At 38.3% G+C, this 22,214-nt stretch overlaps 1 protein-coding gene across 1 annotated transcript; it reads left to right on the forward strand.

Annotated features, from left to right (window-relative positions):
- Window positions 1-863: 863 nt before the first annotated feature.
- LOC102229928 (protein ABHD15-like) lies at window positions 864-11,254 on the forward strand. The gene is made up of 3 exons (XM_014469525.2): window positions 864-1,778; window positions 7,547-7,899; window positions 9,739-11,254. The coding sequence occupies exons 1-3, from the start codon at window positions 1,269-1,271 to the stop codon at window positions 10,373-10,375; spliced, it is 1,500 nt and encodes a 499-aa protein (XP_014325011.1). The 5' UTR covers window positions 864-1,268; the 3' UTR covers window positions 10,376-11,254.
- The last annotated feature ends 10,960 nt before the right edge of the window (window positions 11,255-22,214 follow it).

Consider the following 22,214-nt stretch of genomic DNA (forward strand, 5'->3'; position numbering starts at 1 on the left):
TGCCACACCAGGTCTATATGTGTGATGTGCTTTATAAATAAATTTGACTTGACTCAAAAGCACTGTCCTTCTCAGTTAGCATCAAATAATCTCATGTACGTGACTGCAAAAGATTATATGATGAGTCATCACTTTTTCTGAAATGAACAGAGCAAAGTGAGATGTTGAAAGTTTGGATTACTTTTTTAGGATAAAAAACCCCAATTTGAAATAGGATTTTGCGAGATTCTGGGCTTTTTGCTGAAGACCAGGGTTGTGAGAAGTATGACCCGATCATTTTGATAACTTTGAAATGACCTGTTGGTACTGAGTGATACTTCAAACAGGAGGGACAGATCTAAACTGCATATGTTATCTAACTGCTGTTTTAGGTATGTAAATGTAGCTGGATGAAATGCAAATTGACAAGGGGCTTACGTCAGCATCAGTACCAAGAAATACCTCTTATCCAAATAGGAGGTATGCTATAAAACTGCATTTTGCATCCAATTATGCAGTACGGCTTATATATTTTGTCCTTTCCCACACGCATCTCATTTAGAAAACAGAAACTGTTCACCTGCTCAACAGGTCACTTTGCATAGAGCGCATGAAAAGAAGTGACCATAGCCTATGGCTCTGGTTATGACTGTACCCTTGGTGGCTTAAATGCACAAGGTCGCAAGTTCCCAAATTAATTTAGCAGGAATTTAGATCTCACTGATACCGATCAGAAACTGGCTGTACTTATTGTTTTGGGTGTTTTTTTTTCCTAGAAATGTTGAAATGTTAATAAAACTCCTGATTCCTGGAAGTTGCCTGTTTTAATGAGTCAGCTTAAAAACATCATCAGGATGACATGTTCGGTCAGAAGGAGGGGAGTGTGCGAGGCGTTTCCAACACGAGCTGCGCGCTGATCTCAGGCATTAGTTGTGTTTGGGCACCACAGGTTTAAGCATCACTCTCTTGGAGCTGCGTGCTTGAAACTGTGAGCGGATCCGCCTCGTTGATCCCAAGCTGCGTCCGGAGAGGAAAACGTGCTGGAATTAAAGCAGAACCCGCTACGCAAAGACCGCCGTGTGTTTCCGATGGACCGGTCGGTGCGCGCTGGCACAGGAGGGAAGTAAACACCTCCTTTAAAGGACTAAGCAGTTTTGAAACAATTTTTTGGGGAAAAAACTGTAAGAATGACAGCTGCCTTGGATATTAGTCGTGAATGTAAACTTCAGTTTCAGATACAGCCGTCAAAGTGATCGCGTTCTCCTGATTCCACTTTGCAGACCGCGCCAATGCTGGAATGGCTTGTGGCTTTCTGTGTTGTAATCCTGGTGCTTTTCATATGGCCGGGCACCAAATATCTGTTTGGTCCCAACGCCTTCCCTCAGAGGCTGGGCGTTTCACAGCTGGCAGCCGGCAGCGACGGTGCCCGCTTGGTGTGCGCGGAGGGAGCTGACGGCACCGGGAAAAAAACACGCACTGTGTCGCTCATCTGCAAGCCCTCCGCGCTGGCCAAGTACCTCCAGAAGCACTGCAGGACTTTCAGCTGCTACTCTCCGTGCGGCGGATGGACGTGGAGAGCCAGCGCTTTTCTGCAGAGCGCGTACGAGGCGTGCTGGCCGTGCGACAGCTCGGTCCAGTTCGTGCGGGACAACCTACAGCTCAGCGACGACGGGCTGGTATCGCTGGACTGGGCTGTGCCGTCCCACCACAGGAGACGCAGGACTTCCAGTCACTCCACCAGCCCAGTTTTGCTCATCATCCCCAACTCCTTCGGAAAGATCACAAGGAATGTGGTGAAGGTAACTAATTAAGGGCCTGAGTTCTGTTGCACAATTTCCTGCAGAATAAAGACATAAAATAAAAATTTGCAACAAACTGTAAGCAGTAACAGATTTTTCCACCAGAGCTGTGGATGGGCAGCTCCTCCAAAGTTGCCATAGACCGCTTGGCTATACCTCACTGATTAATGCTCTAATGTTTTAGTGATGCAGCAGTTGATCAGAGGTCTGTCAGCTATTGGGATATTATTTGATGACATAAGCCTGTTTTAAACTTCTCCACATGTTTCTCCCTAACCTGTCTGCTGTGCTCCTTGACCTTCATGATGCTGTTTGTTCACTAATGTTCTCTAACAAACCCCTCAGGGTTTCACTGTTATAACAGCTGGATGAATACTGAGATCACAAGACTAGGCAACTGCTGAATACTTGGTTCATCTCAGTGTTATTTAGAGAATGCACACCAACACTTCAGATTTTTTTTTTTTTTTTTTTTTATCTTTTGCAAGGTCCTGAAAATGACGAGCTATTATAATTGGAAACTGCATTTAGCTGCATTTGATTTTAGTGTAGTTTTTGTTTGTCTTTTCCATCAAGTACATTCTTATATAGTTAGATGCATTGCTGTTAAAATACATCACTCTATAAAGCTGAACAGGAACATAAGGGATTTTTTTTGTTTTACTTGAATGATGGAAAAATAAATTGAATACAGGCTCATGCAGTTTGTAAAAGCAATTCCATCTTCTCAAAGCAGAAGGGTTTTAGTAAAGTGACACTGAAAGATGCAAACATCCCAATCTGCCATTTGGGGAAAACAGCAGCTTCCTGGGGCAAAGTCATACTTCTTTGGAGGAAAAGAGCAGATTGGTTAAAAAACAGAGAGCTGATGCACGGCAGTCTTTCTTCAGCTCCTTCCAATAGACTGACAGAGGTAATTGAGTGAGGGATTACAAAGCATCACTTGACTTGTGAAGCCGGGAGCACACCGGCTGGGCCCTTTCATTGTTCAGGGCACCTGGCATCACGCTTCATTGCACTCTCTTAACCTCTGTGTGCAAATCTGTCACAGGCTCCCTGTCAGCTCTATATCATTAAAAAAGCCAGCTCTACGAGCACCGTGTTAAAAAGTAAATATGCTCAATATTAACCTGTAAATCCAAGGAAATTTATGGGTGTGTAATGAAGTGCCTCGTTCAGACAGATGAGCTCATCTTCCTTTTTTTATGCTCTCTTGGTGATGTGGTCATCCGTTCACATTTGAAAGAACTGCACACTAAAGTAAGACTTAAGACTGCCTCTGTCACTGGTGAAATTCACTATGCAGGAAGAGATCACAGTGCGAGAAAGTGAGTAAGTGCGGCAAAGAGATGAAAGCACTTGTGCTGTGTGAGCATACACACTCGTGTCTGTATCTGTGACACAGAGAAGAATCAGAGAGATATGTGGGTTATGGAGCCTGTGATCTTCAGCTCCCTTTTATCACAGAACACAAACATTTTTAAATGGATGACTTGTCTGAACTTCTGTGATTTTATATTTTTGCAAATATGTTGTCTTCTTCTACTTCCATCTTTAGGACCAAAGTGCCATACATATTGAAAAAAGATGCCAGAATAAATATAAAAAAACCCATAAAACAGGGGAAAGAACATACAGTAAAAATTAGCTTCTTAAGGGACATCAGAGGCTGAAGAGATGAGTTTTAATAAGTAAAAAAGAGAGACAATAGTTTAGTCTAAAAGGTTAAATGGAGAAGACAAAGGAATTAACTTGTACAAGCCAAGTGTGCTTTCTACCATCTTGGACTAGAAAATAATATAACTACTTGCAAAAGTGCATTGTGTTAATCAAGACAAGTGTTGAAAAAGGCATGACTTAGAATCTCTAAATGGTTCTGAGAAAGGCCTTGCTTAACTTTAACCATCATTTACCCCACAGATAGTGATGGTTGTCTTGGCCAAGGATCCTACATCTACGGGGACGGTTTCTTCTGTGCCAAAAAACCATAACTTCTGTTTTACTTTTATTACATTTTAGAAAGTTGAAAGAGATCCAGGCCTTTACATCATCGAGATACTGTGATGTAGCACAGAATACAGTTTTCTTTGATAGTGGGACATAAATCCGAGTGTCGTCAGCATAATATTGGAGAGATATGCCACAGAGCCAAGTGGGAGTAAATAAAGAGACAAGAGCTTTGTTAATTCAGTTTGGCATACATCATGTAGTCATTATATCCTTGATGTAGAGATCAGAGGTTAGTCTGAAGCAGAATTAAAACTCAAGGAAAATACATACATTTGAGACAATATTTGCATTTGATCTACCTTTGTAATACAAGTAGCCCAGGTCTGCACTAAAATACAGAGCTAGTCTTGTTTGTATGCTCCAATTACCTATTAGATATATCTAAATATATCCTGGTATAAACCAGCCCCTTGTTCTAATGTTTTCTTCTTACAGAGGGTCTGCATCCTTGGCTATTGAGAAACGATTGCTTGCTGGAGGCATAAACTTTGTTGAAGTTTTATATTTCATCTAACGTGTGGCTTTGCAGTGTTTCCCCTAGGGACTTAGTCTTAATGTGGGGGGCCCACCAAGTCACATCTGCACCTGCAAGTTTTACAAACGTTAACCCACTCTTGCTAACTTACGAACTTTTTCACTAAATCAGTATCTGCATCTTTTTAACGATTGTTCTTTGATCGGCCAAAGAACTGCAATAGGTGCATCTCTACTTTCTTTTAATAACAGCAATCACTCTACCAATCAGTGTAATCAATGTAATGACATACTCCATTTATGTCTCTCTCTTCCTTTCTATATCTCTTTTTCTGTCCGTTTCATCTACAGTATCTTTCGAAGCTAGAGAATTAGTCCAGCAGTTTTTCAAAAATTTCTGTACTGCTAAAGCAGCATGCTTAGCAGCTTGCATCTCAAGTGAGAATAAAACGGCAGAGGTAACCCACACAACAGCAAAACCACAATGTTGCTGAGTCTCTGCAGCACCATCATACCTTTCAAAGCTTATTCCAAAATAAATTGGTGGTGTTCAATTTTCTCTGACAAAATCAACTACAGGAGGGTCTAGTTGCTTTGCTTTTTATATTTATTTTGAGACAACAGAATATTATCCTCATAACCTATGACTATAAAAAAAAAACTATAAAAGAGATTCACTTTAACAGTTTATAATTTTTTATCCTCATTTTGAAAGACATCACACCGAAGGAACTTCAATATATCAAAGGTGTGGAAAGATGTGTAGGAAGGAGCCCAGTTTTTATTATTAAAGAGAAGTATTTTCAATATCCATAAATATTTCTGCAGGCAGACATCCAGCGGTTGTACCCATCTCGCCTTACAACATTAACTCCCCTGCTGACAGAGCGGCTTCATCGAGCACATCATGACCTAGTAAAGGGGAATTTGATGTGCTTTACACATTGTTTGTGGAATTTATTTTTAGGTGTAGTTCTTTTTGTAAAGACACAGAAAATAATAGTTGTATTATGTGGGGATTTTCTTTGCAATGTACCCCTCGACTTCGTCCTTTCTCAGTCTGAGAGGAGAGCAAGCTGCTTTGACTGATTACATTTTTAGTGGGATGCAATTTTAACCGGGCTCCGGTGCAGGTAATGTAGGAACAATTTATTGGTAATGGTCATGACTGTATCACCTCTGGATATAATCATAGAGGAAAAACTAATCTTTTCCAAACCTGATTTATCATCAATAAAACAAGCTGTATGAATCACCTGTATCATTATAGTTACCACAAATTATGTGTATCAAATGCTTAGTCTTGCAAAAAGTATGGCCATCCACCGAACATTCAAGGCACATTTTGTCGCATAGCAACTAAAACCTTCAATGTGTCTTACTGGGATTTTACGGGACAGGTCAACACAAATTAGCACATCTGTGTCAAGTGGAAGGAAATGTAATAAGACATTTTGTTTCTGGCAAAAATGTCAAGGCCCTACTGCCCATCCGGTTGTTTATAGTGCAGGCTTTCCGGTAAGCTTCATTGAGCTGCTGCATTGCATACGTCATGGGCAGACATTAGCGATTGCGTAGTCACGCCTCCAGCAAGCAATCTTTTCTCAGTACCCTGCAGGCTGTATAGTACCTGTAGAGGTGAATCTGTTTTATTGTTTTGCTATCTGATGGTTTGTTGCATTTAAAGGTTTGTTGATGGGATTTGATTTTAGCTCTAAATGTGAAATAACTTGAACTAATCAATAAGAACTGAAGGAAGTATCACTCTTCAGTACAGAAACCCTCTACTACAGTAATACTGTAAGGTCAGAGCGGGGCGTTTTGTCCAGTGTGCAGTCTCTGCTTCAGGAATTTATCACTGAGCTGACATTTAATCAGCCTTGTTAGAAAACTGCTGAAGCAACTTGTTCCTTTTGACTTTTTCTGCAAAGGAACATTTCTTTCATAATCCAGTGTTATTTTCAATATTTTTGTCAAAAAATAAACCTACTGTGCAAAAATATATGTATTAAATCTGTTCATTTCCAATTTAAGATTCATAGAAATCATTAAAAGTGCAATGATGCTTCATGGTCTCTGTGTCTGTGTATGCAGAACAGGAACAATTGTGCCAGGGAAATCTAAATCATGCCTTTAGGTTGTCAGTATTGCTAAAGATCTTAGGAAATTCAAGCTGAAGTGTGCAGATTTAATTCATATGTCTTTTGCTTATGTTATCTATTTGGATAACAATGATTCATTCTGATGGGTAAATGAGTGATGTTCTGGTGTAACAGTTTGTCACTGCACTTTTCTGACTGTCTTGCAGCTTTTAGAGTAAATCTTCTTATCTTGCATAATTTGTTGCTGCTGTAAATGTTAGATCCAGGAATGTTGTTCCTGCTCCTTCATTCAGGTCTACTTTATGTAGAAACTGAGCAAAAAGTAACTTTTTTTGCCCAGTTTATTATCTGATATGCAAATAACAAACTGCATCAAGTTTATGACAAACCTTTAGTGATTGAATTGTTTGCAGGTTGATCTGAATCTGACTGTGGAATTTTATCGGAATGAATTAAACTTATTTGAATTAATTTAGAGCTAATTCTTGATGATTGTATAAAAAATTGACCTGTTTTTCGTGCAAAGTGGTTTGAAAATAAATTTTTTGGCATTTGCTCAGGTCAGTTTAATTGATTAGTTATGTTGTGGGTTTGAATGAAACATAAGCATTAGAAGGAAGAAAAAAATGGTTGCTTATGTCATGCAGTATTTATTACAAGATATAAACACAGGTTATAATTTTTCCTTCCTCTGTTTGATATGAAAAGAGTCTGCAGCCTTATTTGGATTTAATTAGAGCATGCATTGTTTTCTGAAACTGTAAGAAAAACTAAATTTCTTTTTTTCCCCAGAAGTGAGCAAAAGAGAGTAAAACAATACTTTTGCTCAGTTACAAGTTAATGTAATGATTAAAAAAAAAATTAATCTACAAAATTATTTTAGTCAAATATATTTATAGGTATCTTTTATCTTGTTTTTACAAAGAGCTTTCAGTGTAATCTGACCATGTCACAGCAGTGTTTTGAGTTAGTGGGCCCAAAAGAGAGATTGCTTAATTCTCTGACATTTCAAGAAGAGGCTAGGTCACGCTAATTCAATCATTGGTTTACTCATAAAAACAACAAAAGTCAATTGCTTCACATCACTCCAGCCTGTAAGCGTTTCCTTATCAACCACTGCAGCCTAGCATTTTTGAGACATTGAATCATTTATTATCCTGTTTCTGCTCTGTGTCTCTACAGTTGTGTGAATCGGCTCTGTCCCACGGCTACCTCCCTGCAGTCTTCAACCGCCGCAGCCACAATAGCACTCCACTGACCACCCTCAAACTGCAGCAGTTTGGCGACCCTTCGGATCTGCGAGAGGCTGTGCGCTACATTCGCTACCGACAGCCCGCCGGAAGACTGTACGCAGTGAGCGAGAGCTCGGGGTCGGGCCTCCTCCTGTCCTACCTGGGGGAGTGTGGATCCTCCAGTTACGTGACGGCAGCGGTCTGCCTGTCACCTGTGTTTCGCTGCCAGAGCTGGTTTGAGAGTGGGCTATGTTGGCCCCTGCAGTGGGTGCTGGCACTGTATCAGAAGATATGTCTCAGCAGGTAAGGAGGGGGAGATGAACGAGAAGAAATTATAATTAGTGGTTTAATGATATGTCAAGTTCACGACTCAAGGTGATACGCCAAAATGAGGTTTACCAGACAAGACAAAGTTTGAGCAATATCTTGGGGAAAACTTTCAGCTTTTGAAACAAACTTTGAAAAACAAAATCGCAATTTGGCTTTTAAAGGATTTGAAATCGGTAGGTGTGTGACAAAATCTGATGGCACAAGATCTACCAATATTGTAAAATAATGTCTCTGTCTCAAAGAACTAATCAGTTGCTACCAGCATGTTACTGCTGAACTTGCGTGCATAAGAACAAAACAAGCCTCTGTTGAAGTCTCTTGTTAGGGAGCATTTTGGGTGCAGAGTAAAATAATAAAAATGCTTACATCAGCAAACTATTTCATGTATTACAGTGACGAAAGTCTCCCTTTCATCATCTCTGGTTAGATATCTAAAATACTTATTTTACTCAAATCTGAACTAGATAATTGTACATTAACCCCTTAACTGTCACCCTCAAATTGTTAACATGTAAGTCAATGTATCCATGAGAACAACGGGGATAGTTAAGGGGTTAAAAGAGACCTTTTAACAGAGTTTAAAAATAATGAAACCTTTAACATATTAATGAACTACAGTTTTTTAAATGCCTCTTCTGGTCCCCAAACCTTCAAATGATGAGGGGTGTTGATATATTCACAAATTAAATCACACGCTAGTAGCAAGTTAAGGTGTCATTTGACAGATTTCTCTTCTTTAAGAAATATTAAGTAGTTTATTCTTAATCAAGTTCATGACGCAAAGTAATAAACCTTGATAGAAACCAATTTCTATCAGGTTGGATAAAAACTGACTGTCTATAATTGTGGAAATGGAAACAATAAACAGTCAAAGGGAGACAAACACTTGCCCTGTTTGGTTTTTGAGAACTCCATAGCTGCCAGATAACGACTGGCTGAAATGATCTGCAAATAGACCAACTGTGCAAATGTGCGCCTTTTAAAAATAAAGAGGAAACTCAAGCTACTTTAGGTTTGACACCTCTAAGTATTATTGTATCACTGGAATCTGTAATAAAGTCATATTTTTAAAGGACTTTGTGTAAATTTAGTTTTAAACCACCTTACTCTGGAATGATACCCAATGCATTCTTTTAACAATGTTTTCCAGGTTTGTTGGAGTAAAATAAAAACAACTTTTATTTGATTTCTCTCATATCTCACCCCAAGATATTCTATGTCTTCATAGAGATATGAAGAAGCTGTGGTGGCGCAGCGGGTTAGCATGCCCCACGTTTGGAGGCCTTAGACCCGCGGACGTCGCGGGTTCGACTCCCGGTCCCGACGACCTCTGCCACATGTCCTCCTTCAAAAAATGGTGCTGGCTCAGCTGGCTGCCTGCAGACACAGCTCCTGTCGTGTGCTGTAACTGCGAAATAATTTCCCTGCTGGGATGAATAAAGTAAAAATTATTATTAGATATTGATTTGTTTTTTCTTCCGATTAGCAAAAAGGAGCATTTAAAAAATAGATTGTTTAAAATGAGATGAAACGAAAATTTTAGACAGTGCATCTGCAGGTACTCAGAAACCATTTATCGGAGAGGCATGGGCTATTGGAGGGAGCAATTAAGTTACCACAGCAACAGATGGCCTGCTTGATGTCAACTTAGTGATTCTGAGAGACATCGTGACCCAGGTGAAGTTCCTCAAATCAAAGCTATTAGAGAATCTGAGACCTGTGCGGCTCATGAGCATTGATTTACTGTTTTCCACCTAGTGTCTCTCTTTTCATGTCCTGCTTTGTTCATTTGCATCTGTTCTCATATTGCAGGTACAGGACGGCGCTGGGGGACATCATGCACACAGACACTCTTTTTTCTAGCTGTTCCCTGCGTGGGGTGGAGGAAGCCCTCTTCTGTCAGTCTGGCTACATTGGCTCCACATCTGGGACCAGCAGTGGTTGCAGCGCTTCAGGAGCCTGGGATGCTTACTGGGAACGCAACGAACCCTTAAGAGACGTGGATGAAGTGGCTATTCCTGTTCTGAGTGTGTGCGCTAAAGACGACCCTGTGCGAGGAGACGCCCAGTCCTCCCTGCCCCTGGAGCTCTTTGAGACAAACCCACACTTTTTCCTCCTTCTAACAGACCGTGGAGGTCACTGTGGCTTCTCCACCCAGTCAGATAGAAGTGCCGGAAGCGCAGCAGGCTCTGTGGTCGCAACAAGTACAGTGGACAACCATGGCCCCAACTGGAGTCACAAAGTCATACTGGAATTCTTCCGAGCGACCACGGACTTCTTCAATGCAGAGGAGCGAGCGAAGCAGTTCGCTGCGAGGAGGAGAGGGCTGGGAGGAGCTGCAGGGGGGTGGGCCTTTCGTTACCGCAGCGTCAGTACTTGTAAACGAGTGCCAGCATGTTCCCATAATATTCATGCAATTTATAACTGGCAAAGATCGTATACTCGATGAGGTAGAGGGAATTTTTTGAGTTTCATTCTATGTGTTTGTGCTCAGACTTGTATAACTGTTGATGAAAGCTGCAAAATGTCTCCAAGGCTGAGTTAAATTTTTCTCTAAATCAGCATTTCTTTATGTTTTTTGTTAAAAAAAAAAATCAAGTCCCCTATTGCTTGAGTCATCGCAATGGCTTGTATATAATTTGAAAAGTATCGCATCATCATTATTTTATAGTTTTGGGTCAGTGCATATTATGCACAAAACCTTAAACAATTCAGAGGAAGTCAAAAGCTCCTCAGGATGTCAGGTACATGCACTCAGACCTGAACGATGCTTATCTGGGAAGGGTGGGGAAATCAGAACCAGAGTTCAAAACAGAGTTCTCATAATTGGATGCTTTTGTCATATTCAACAGCTGAAATTCTTAAACTTTTGCATTTTTTGTATGTATTATTAAAAATTCCTATTTAATGTCATATTAATATTTTTCACTAAAGTGATTATTCATATTCATATGTTCATGTAGCATGGATTATTTTTGTCAAGTTTTCCTGTTTTGAGTGCAGGTGTTGCAATTTTTTATTTTATGTAAAATACATTCATTGAGTCATGCCTGGGAAAGAAAGAAAACTAAGTAGAATTTCAAAAGAATTAATAATGAATCCTATTTCTAATACTATATACATGGAAGATATATTATTTGTGTGCCATGTTCAGGGAAATGTCATGTCAACAGAGAAACTGTTTCTGTTTATTTCCATTCTCATCACTTAATCATCCATTATTCAAATTCTTCAAAGCCAACTAATATAAATATTGTTTTTTATCCTTAAACTTTATTTGTGTAATTTCTTGTGCACCAACTACTGTACATACATTCTGAAAGACAACAGATATGGTTCTGAGAAAATTAAAAAAAAAGTGATTAGTAGTTGTGAACCAGTGAAAAATCAAAGTGCAGCAAGCGAGATGAAATCTTGACTAAAGCTTTTACATTTTCGTAATCCCTGGACAGGAGGTGAAGACATGATTCGGGTGAGCAGTGAAACACAAAGTTTTTCAGAATCGCCAAAACCAAATATTTATCTGACACAGGAGGAACAGAAGTAGTTTTAAAGAGCATCACACTGAAGCCAAACAGTTTAGACAAAAGGTTAAGAAGTAGGGTGTCCTGACTTGATTAGTTACAATTCAAATTGTTGTTGATGAATAAAAGAGTTAATTCGGAAAGTTTGCTATAAATTAAATCACTTTATTTTACAGATATTAACATAAATAAATAGATTATGTGAACATTTCTTAAAACAACTGAAAGCCTAACATGCCCTGGTGCAACAGAAATGCATTTCTCCTTGCTCTGATTGGTTGTTTCTGATTGGGAGCTGGGAAAAGGTGGAGAAACTATTTATTTTCACAAATTATCTCTAATACTTTACTGTTACTACTCAAGGATATTTTAACAAATATGTTAAGCCATTAACACTGCATTTAAAAAAAAAATAGTTACATATGGCAGCTTTAGTAGAAATAATGTGCGACATGGGCCCATGCCTGAAACTTCACCAGCACCCTGTAATTTACTTGTATAGCTGTTGATGCCTAATTTTCTTATGAGGACCTGGTTTTTGGTCCCCTGGAAGGAAGAGGTCCCCATGACGTGAACGTAAACAGATCAGTGTCCCCGTGACGTGATGAAAGCCAACACACGTACACACAAAAACACAGAAACTGACATAAAAAAACAAGCAATCACAGGATTTTGCATGTTTTATTTGTCTAAAGGAGAATTTACAACCTAATGCAAAGCAGAAACTACCTCTTACCCCAGTTGACTTTTAAAGCATATTATTATGAATACTACAAAAGTAATTCCTTAGAAATGTAGTAAGTAATATTATATAATATTATTAATATGTAGGTGAAAACTTTTTATCAAATTTTTATTAAACTTAAAATCTACATTAATAAAAGGGTTAGGTGAAATTGCTTATTAAATTTGGAAGAACCCACTAAGCAATGATAAAGACCATATCCTCAAATGGCGTTGTTAATCAGCGTAGCAGGAGTGGATAAAGGAGAATTGCAGTCTTGAAACAGAAGAGTCTGTCCTGATGAGGTTACTCAGCCTTGGGGTAATAATATTTTATTGGTTTTCACCTCCGTTAAGCCTCCTTAAATTCTAATAAAGAATGCCAGTAGTGTTGTTGTTTCTGATACAAGGTGTTGAAATGCAGAACCTGTTCAAATAAATCAGGTTTCAAATGCACTATAGAATTTGACAAGCTTAAATGTTTTTGACAGAGTATTTAAAAAGGGTATCATTAACACCTTATGTTAGTCAGTACGGTATGAATGATTGCTCTGAAGATACTACATAAAGAACCTTTTATAACATCTGGTGATTTCCGTCAGGGTGAGTAAAAAGCAGCTACAGGGTGAGTTACAGCAGCACTTTTAGGTTTGCACCCCAAACCTAAATAAAATGGTACGTATATTAAGGTTTTGTTCTAATCCATAAACATCAGGATTCACTGGGTTTTTTCTCTTCTTCTGGTTGTGGCTGCCTTTGTAGTGCGCATATTTAAAATGTGATATTTGGCTGTTGCACAGCAAGTCTCAAGAATCACATTTATTCATGTCAAAGACCAAATATTTGAACGCGAAATCTTCTTTATGACTATCAAGACCTGCTGTTTAAGCTGTCAGACTAGATAGTAAAGTTAGCATGCAGGAGCAAATCAGGCTTATAGGCTACAGAAAAGACAACAAAAACAAAGGAGAAGGATAATGCTCTGAAAGCTAGGAATGCTTTATACTTACTGACATTAAGCCTCATAATTGATGGCCGAAATTATACACAGTCTCCTTTCAATAAACAATTGCTTTCATTAGACTCCAGAAAATTAACCTATTGAGGCAGAATTGCCCTTTCTCATGTCACTTATTCAATTCTGAGCCAATTCCAAACAGTCTGCCTCAGTGAGCAGACACTGATTTAATTAAAATGACTGATACTTAGTTAACAAAGAACCATCGCTTCAATAGCAATAACAACATTTCTAAACTGAGAGAAATGCATAAAAAAGTCACACAATCTGTATCTGAAGACAGAAAAAGAAAGAAACAATAATGTGGCTTCTATTGCTTGTTTCCATCATGTGTCTTTTTTTACAGCACAAAAACACTTGGCCAGCTTTTTTGTTGTTGTTGTTGTTGTTTTTGATCTCTTGAATCACTGCTGGAAGGTAGAAAAATACAAGAGCAGCAGGAGTTATATATGATAAACTCTTAGGTACAGGAGTGGGTAGGTAGTAGCTTTGAGTCTGAAAAGTGATGGCATTTTTCATTAAAAAAAAAAGCAAAACTGCATTGTTTTCCTAAACATAAAATAAATAAAATAAAAAATAAAAAGTTAAACTTTTATCCCAAAACGTTGCAAGGTCTGGAGATTGAACGAAAAGTTAAACACACGTCAAAGAGTGTTCACACATTAGAGTGACTGAAGTAGAAAGATTTACGGGCTGAGAATGAGAAATCAGCCAGGCAGACATGACAACAAAGAAATTCCCATTTCTGTATTGCAACAATCAGTGACAAGAAGTCCTGGGAAGATTAACGTAATCTACATAATATATTTTGTAAAGACTCTTTTGACTGTACAGCGAACAGCATGTCATTGTTACAGATGTAACATGATACTGACAGCTCACAAGATTAGGTACACAAGAATGGAGGAAGATTCATCGTGAGCAATATTTTGGGAAAAACTTTTTTTTTTGTTTCCCACAGAAAAAGGTTATAAAAATGGGTAACAGTGTTTGGAAAAATCTTCTGTGTCTTGTTTGTGTTCTGGTCACCATTTGTTTTTGTTATTTTTCAGGAACCTAAAATTTACGATGCTGACAGACTAACAACTGAATCAATGAAATTAATAAAGGCCCAAACTCTCATACTATCAAAAGTGAGGTTTGACTGGGATCGTGACGTTCCGGTGAAGAGTCATTCCCCTGTGTGCAAGAAGACTCCAAGATTCATACGTGCAAGAATTCATACTTTAAATTGTGAGATCAAAATAGAGCTAAAGCCTGGAGTTGGACTTCTGTTGCAGGAAAATTTGATGTATGTGGCAGCCATGATAATTTAAATTAGTACCATCCAAAGTAGACTCAATATGTGTACATTTAATTATTCTTGATATTTGGAAAGGTTTACATCATTTAGCATAGGTGCCCAAGGTATGATGCTACAGCCCATGTCAAACTTAAAAAAATAAAATAAAATAAAATAAAATTCTCTTTGTAAACAAAATGTTTAATGGATTTGGGCTCTTATTAAAATCACAAGTCCGATTTAAAAGTTGTGGATCATCTTTAAAGCTTTTGCAACTATGCATTGTCAGTCAAAGCATGATGAGTTGTCCTTATTAGCTGTCAACCTTCCTTACATTAAAATAAAAGTCTCAATCACAAAGAATACAGGAGAAATGCTAATCCAATACCTTGATGTCTGGGTTTTACCACATGAAATATCATGCTGTCATGACACAGACTTCAAACTGTTGATAAATATAGCAAATATCTAATATTTAGTTTCTCTACACCTCTCACAGTTATTTAACTCCTAATAATCCTACAAGATTAAAAAAGGCTGAGGCAGAAAATGTTCCTGAACTCACTGAAATGTCAAGTTCATGAAAACAGAAGAGAGAAATCACAAAATACAACTGAGGTGCTATAAAGCATAATTGCTCAAACATAATTTCATGCTGAAAAATGTAGATTATCTATGTATTACCAAATAAATAAATATACATTACATTCATGTAGAAAAATCATATATTTAAACTGTCAGGCCTTTTTTTGAGAACAGCACTTCAGGAAGAGAATTTATTTGGAGCAGTGGCGCCATCTTGTGGGCGTGGTGTTGAAAATAAAGCTTCTCACCACATTTATAGTGTTCAGTCACACGCCCCCACTGCTATTCACTAACAACAAACATTTCCTGCTCTTACTGTCTGAAAATGTTGCCATAGGGTCGACGTTAGACCTGATACTATTCTGTTATTTCTAACTGGTTTGTTCAGTCACATGCCAGTTTCTTTACTTTTAATTGCTTCTAACAGAAACCCAGGTGGCACAATTACTGCCCCTCCCACTGTCAGTATTCTGTACCCCTGCCCTCCTCCACCTTCTCCATTGCCTCTTGCCTCCAAGACAGCAGTTTGTCTTTTCCTATAACATTTGACATTGTTGAAGCAGACAGAGAGAAAGAGAGGAATCTTTTACCAATCCTCACAATGTCTGCACATTCTCTCTGATGTTCTCTTATCTTCAACTCACCATGCAGGGAACTGGGATATGTTCAAGTAATGTGATTTATATTTTAGGTGCTTGTTGAAGCCTTTTATTCCTGTGCCTGTATGTTTTTGGAAAAAACCAACGACTGTCCATGTTAATTTGCTAGTAGGGTTTTTTATTTAAAACTTCCTGGCAGGTAGCTAGGTAGGTAGGTAAGCGGGCAGGCAGAAGTGTTTCAGTGTTGCTGCAATAAAATATTTTTTTAACCTTATATTAACTGAGACTTTAAAGGCAGCAACTCTTATAATCGTACCTTTAAAATAAAATAGTAAATATTAAAAAAGTAAAGCTATAAAAAGGTTTCAATGGAATAAAATAAATATTCAGCTTATGACACTGATCAAATCTTCTGAGGCGCAAAACACTGACACCAACTACCTGGATTCTGTTAGCGAAGATCAGATTCATTACCACAGCATTCGCTGAAGCTTCACATCCTTCATGCTTTAAATAGGCTTGTCTGTGTCCCTGTGACCTGATTTCACGGTGATGAACCATGCCATCTGAGCCATGAACTATCTATATCAGGAACGGGCCACTCCTCCTCCTCTGTGACTAAAGTCACCAGCAGAGGGCAGCATCTCGGGGCTTCAACCTGGAATGTTCCATGCTCCGGCTTCCTCAGGGGTTGCCTCTCCGCTCACACAGACAATGACGCAGCTATCTCTGCTTTTGGCTTGGAAACTGCCTATATATTTAGCACCTTGTTTAAAATTAGAGTCCTGCACATGGGGAATATATTTAGCTGATAGTTTAAATAGATACCTGCTGAGTCACACAGACTGGACACAGCAACTATAGTATATCTGAGGCAGATGTAAAAGGAGAATCCACCTTCTGTAAAAATATAAACAAGTATGGTGAGAATTTATGGGTACTTTATGCCACATACTTCTACAGTGACAGTGAGTTAAAGGCAGCGAACAGGAATCTCTCAGCACATTTTCAGTGCCACACCCTGCTTTAAATGATTGCAACCACAAACACCTTGCAGGTACATGACTGCTTTTAAATTCACTGTGAAAAGTGATGAGGGAAATAAGAACAAAACTGCAGTACATGGAAATATGAATATTTTATACAAACAGAAATGAGTAGGATTTAAACTTAGCTTCTTGGGGTTGTTGTCTGAAGCTGCAACGGTTTATAGTAGCTAATGCATATTTAAAGGCTTCTAATCAAACGGGTGCCATTTTTATACAAATATATTCAGTGTTAACAGTCTGGAGGTCATTAATCACGGTGCTTACTTTTTGTCTACAAATCAATAGATAATTGATGTGGCGATGACAAGAAGCTTCATCAACGTGTCAGTCAGTCCAGAAACGACATTTTTCATAAACCTGAAATATATAATAAAGTCTAGATCAATAACAACCAGAACATTGTTAGCAGAAAAACACAGGAGGAAATTTAAACTAGAAAATCTGACACATATTAAGTATAAATAAAGGTGAGATTATAAATATTCTTTATTTATTCACCGTTTATGTTTTGTCTTTCAGCGTACAGAGACTGGTAACATTTTAGTTTTGATAGATTTGATGACATAAATGTTTGTTTAAACCCCTTCATGCATGACAGCTGTCAAAAAGCATGTTGGATGCAATGATGTCGTACATGTTTAGAAGTTGTCCTTGTCACCTCGGTAACATGAAGCACAGATTTACCCTGATTAAACTGGACAAAGCACATGACCATTTTATGCTGACTGTAATAAAAGGACATTTGAAAGGAAGTAGTCATTTTTCTATGTCACAATTTTTGGAAAATGGGTCTCTGACATTGTGTTTTGCAGAGAAAATTGGTACTTTGCAAAGTTTTTGGCTAATTATTTTCATCTGGACTGTGCTGACATTTTATCCTTCATGCCCAGCGAAGCTGAATGTTAAGTATTTATATTCAAGCAATTTGGTATCAAATCTCTTTAATTTAAAGAAAGTATTCTGATTTAGACGTTTAAAACATCTAATCTTCATTTCAAGAAAATAAAAGTTTTAAATGGTGTGAAGTCTTTTCGCTGTGTTCATCTCTCTTATTTGCTGTAGTTTCCTCCTCAGGTATTTAAAGAATTTCAAAAAGTCTTTCTAAGTCTCTTAAAAAGGAAGCTAACATGCTCAAAGATGTTCTCAGGATACCACACCACATTTTACCTGTCAAACACTCTGTACTGTGACGTGTGTTTACCTGAGACTCAACCAGCAGGTATGTGAAGCTTGCCTGGAGAACAAATTCCTGAACTGTCATGATACATGGGTCACACTGGGTGTGGCCTTTCTCGACCGGTTAGAAACTGATCCGTGTAACGCATACACCTGCTGTTACATGATGTTTTTCTTACTGAGCCATAGAGAAGTCAAACAGGACAATTACAGACAAAACAGACTGCATGGAAAGCAGAGAGGGAAAAGACCATTTGCGTGTTAGCTCAAACTGATGTTTAGAGTCAGTGCATGTTGCATGTGCGTGCATGTCTTTTTCTCTGCATGATAAGAGGTTTGTGTAGGTATCCACCTCACCTTTAGGCTAAATTAGAGTCAGCCAATGTTCAGAACACCTGAAACAATGTGACAGTTTGGCGTTCTCCTGAACTTTTTCTGCACATGGTTGGATAGGAGTGGGAGCTCTAGGCTGTCAGTTGTTAATTTATTTTATGTTAATTTAATTTTAAAAAACACACACACTCATTATAAGGAACTCATTATCATCTGCTGTTTCTAAACATTTAAATGTAAAAATGTGAAACCAGCCATTTATCTATTATAATCACAAAACAATGGCTTGCTTTTAAGTTCAAAAGTAAATTTAAAGTGGGTAATGAAAGTGTGGGAAGACAGGCAGCAAGGGCCAGGACTCGAACCAGTGACATCCGTTCCAAGGTCTAAGTCCTCCATATTTGGATTATGCTTTACCACTGCGCCACCAGAGCACCACTACTCTATCTTTTCTAAAATATCATAAAAATACAGTTTAACTGTATGCATAGGTGACACAGCAAACATTTGGAGGATCAAAATGTGACTTTTTGACCCACCTACAAAGTGCTCTGTCTTGCAGTCACTAGCAATGCACACTATACCTGCTGTAAGACATGGTAGTGGCACCATAATGGTGGGGGGTTATTTCAGCAGGGACAGGGAAGCTGGTTGATGGAAAGAGGGATGGAGCTAAATGCAGGGTAAACATGTAGGAACAATGAGTTGCAATCGCTTAAGATTGGGGCAGGGATTAAGATTTCATGATTATAATGACTCAAAAGATTCAGCAGAACCCAAAATGGAGTTGTTCAGATCAAATAATATTCACACTCTAGGATGTCTCATTCAAAGTGCAGATATAAATCAAAATGGAAGTGAGCAGCGGGACTTGAGCATTTAGCTACAGCTACTGCTGTTGGTTTTGGTGTTCAAGTGACAAGCTGAATCTAACATATCTCTGACTTTCTTTGTATAAAAGTCTAAAACTGCAATGTTCTCTACTTCTACCTGTATCTATTTTTCTTCTTGGTGCTTGATCCATGTATTGTTGTGTAATAAAATGTTCTGTATGACAAAGCAGCAGCTGATGAGATCCTGAGAGCAGCAGGTGGACCAGCAGATCTCACTAGGGGTCTTCTATTCCTTCATCTGTTCTGTACCAGAGCAATACATTATGGCCTCACTGTAGCTCCAGTGGACTTTATTTCAATTTTTATACCTCTTTCCTCCTGGTGCCCACCTAATGAAGACATATAAACAGACATGCCAGACAGTGTGTGTGCAAGGAGAAGGCCTTGGTCAGCCAGTTTGCTCCTGTTCTGCTGTGTTTTACTGTATTACCTTACATAAGCAAATAGACTAAGCAGGAGCTTTCAAAATGTACTTGCGTCAACATACAGCTTGTGCAAACACACACACACACACGCAATGTGTTTAAACATAAACACCCCAACACATTTCTCTCAAGATTCTCAACACATTATCAGTAGAATAGTTTCCTCTTCTGACATTTCTGGTGTCTAAATCTGTCATGTTGGGGTGTACGGTGTGTGTACGGTGTGTGTGTGTGGGGTGTGTGTACGGTGTGTGTACGTGACAGCATGGCTTCAGAGGACGTTTCGTTGCCCTTGGTGCTTTGTCTGGGCTGGATGTGTCTGACAAGAGCCCCAGACTGAAGGGAGTATCTGGAATAGAGGGCAGGGAGTATGGGTGCGTGAGGCAAAAGTGAAACATCAAAGTGAAACAGCAGAAGATAAAGAGTGAGAAGGAGTTAGTCGTAAAGAAGTAGTGAAGAGGAAGCAGGAAACGAAAGTAAAGATTGGGAACAGAAATTTAACTGATCCAAAGGATGTAGAAATGCACCAGAAGAAAGTGGTAGCACTGCTTGTGTAGCAAAGATCTCACTGGAAAAGTACCAGGAAAACATCCTGCTTTTGCTTACAGCATGTAAGTTTGGAAATGAACTTTAACACTTTTTATATTTTAAGTAGTGATCATTTGATCAGGATATTTGTAACCAATCAAAATAATTTAGGGTTAAACATTTGCTGAGACTTCAATAAAATCAACACACTATGACTCCGACTCTTCTGGAAAATTTATAGAAATTTTTGACCATTTTCCCAAAAGAATTAAGCAATGGGGGTGATGAGGCCCTGTTTCTTGTTGACTCTGTTTTCTGTTTCTGCCTATTTGCATCCCATAACTTAGAACTGTCACAGAGGCCAACAGCTTTCAGGAAAAGGAGTTATCATGAGGACCTGATTAGCCAATCAGAAAGAGAATTGGAAAGCATATGGCCATATTGCATGAGTCATTCACATGCATTCAGACAACATTTATTTTGAGCATAACACTTCACAGAGGGACAAAAACAACATTTTAAAGATTCACTGCACAATGTGAAAATAGGTACTTCTGGCTGGATCTAAGAGCTCAACAAGGCTTTTAGAAAGGGCCTTGGAGAAATCAATCAAATGTTTGCTAAAGATCAGATTTGGTGTTCATGAACAAAGTGTCATAATTGCTTTATGTATATGGAATATTCCCTGAAATCGCTGTTCAGATTTTATTACACTTCGCTTCTCTCCAAAATTTTAAATAGTTCATTTTCTACATCTAATTCTCCACTGAAATCCCTTCAATAACAAGCATTCGGATAAATATGTATACACAAATTAACATGGTGGTAAAACAAGGCAGGAAGGTGAAAAAGGCAATGATATGTTAGCGTGTTTCAATCATTTAATGTGAGATTTTGCTTATCTGCTAAAAAAAAAAACAACTAAAAAAACATAATATAGTAATGGATTTCTTCCAGAGGGTCAAACATTTTTGGACAAACCAATGCTACAAATCACTGTTATCTTGGTATTTTTTGAGAATTTATCTTAGCAAAACAAAAGTCCAAACAACTTTGTAAAAGTCAGAATGTTTTTAAAATAATTTTATTTGCTGTAAACATAAAGTGAAGAGTAATAACTATGCTTACAGCTTAAGGACGCTAACAGATGCAGGCCAGCATTTATTTACACAAAACAAGCCCACTTCAGTTTAGACTTGTTAATAACTAAGTATAAATAGAAACAGGAAGAAAACTTCTGCTGAGTCACTGTTACCGAAATAACTGAAAGCATGCCATCCATGTCTCACTGTTCCTGTTCTTCTCACGCTGAACATAAGCAGATGGCCGAGAGACTAAATGAGCAGTAAACTGTTGTATATGTCAAGTTATGGGAACAACTACTCGTTATTCTTTTCCAAGATGAGTAATGTAACAAAGCGCAAAGCCACAACCGACTTGCTCTTTTGTTGCTCAGAACGACAGGAGTTTTACTGAAGATGCTTTCTGAGCTCCAGCAAAACTTTGAACTGATCGGTGGAGGACGATTAGCCAGGATGACTGACAAGCTTCAGATACGCAAGACGTCGTGGTCAAACAAAAGCTCAAACAGAACACCTGTGGTGATTCAATTAGCTTATTGTCATGTCAACTTGGGCTGCTTATTGTTACAGGAAACCAGGAAGAGGCTTATGTCTCTCTAACCCTTTGGTATGATTGTGACTATAGACATTTACAGTAACAGTCTGCTTGTGCAACATAAAGCTCAAACACAATATATTTACAAGATGTGCTTTTGCATACGTTTCAAACACACAAACAGATATTCTAAGTTCTTTTCTTTCCTGAAGTTAGAAATAGATGATGTTGTTTTGTAAAATACTAGTTGGTCATCCTAGCTCAACACCTTTAGAACAGTTCCAGAAAATATAGCAACCTTCAGGTGTTACCAGTTGCTCTGGCTACATAATGTATTACTGACGGTTTGTGAATAAACACGTATATTATAGTAGCAGCAAATGGGCAATGTAAACAAGCTCTCATATTGAGTTTATGCATTTCAAAATTTAGCTCTTTGAAGTTAGATGCTTGAAATCAAAAGCAGCTTAAAAGAATTATTTAAACTTTCTAAAGTGAGGTTCTGTAAAGTTATTAATAGAAATAATTCCCTAAGC

Source organism: Xiphophorus maculatus, chromosome 18 (assembly GCF_002775205.1).
Source record: "Xiphophorus maculatus strain JP 163 A chromosome 18, X_maculatus-5.0-male, whole genome shotgun sequence".
Taxonomy (NCBI): domain Eukaryota; kingdom Metazoa; phylum Chordata; class Actinopteri; order Cyprinodontiformes; family Poeciliidae; genus Xiphophorus; species Xiphophorus maculatus.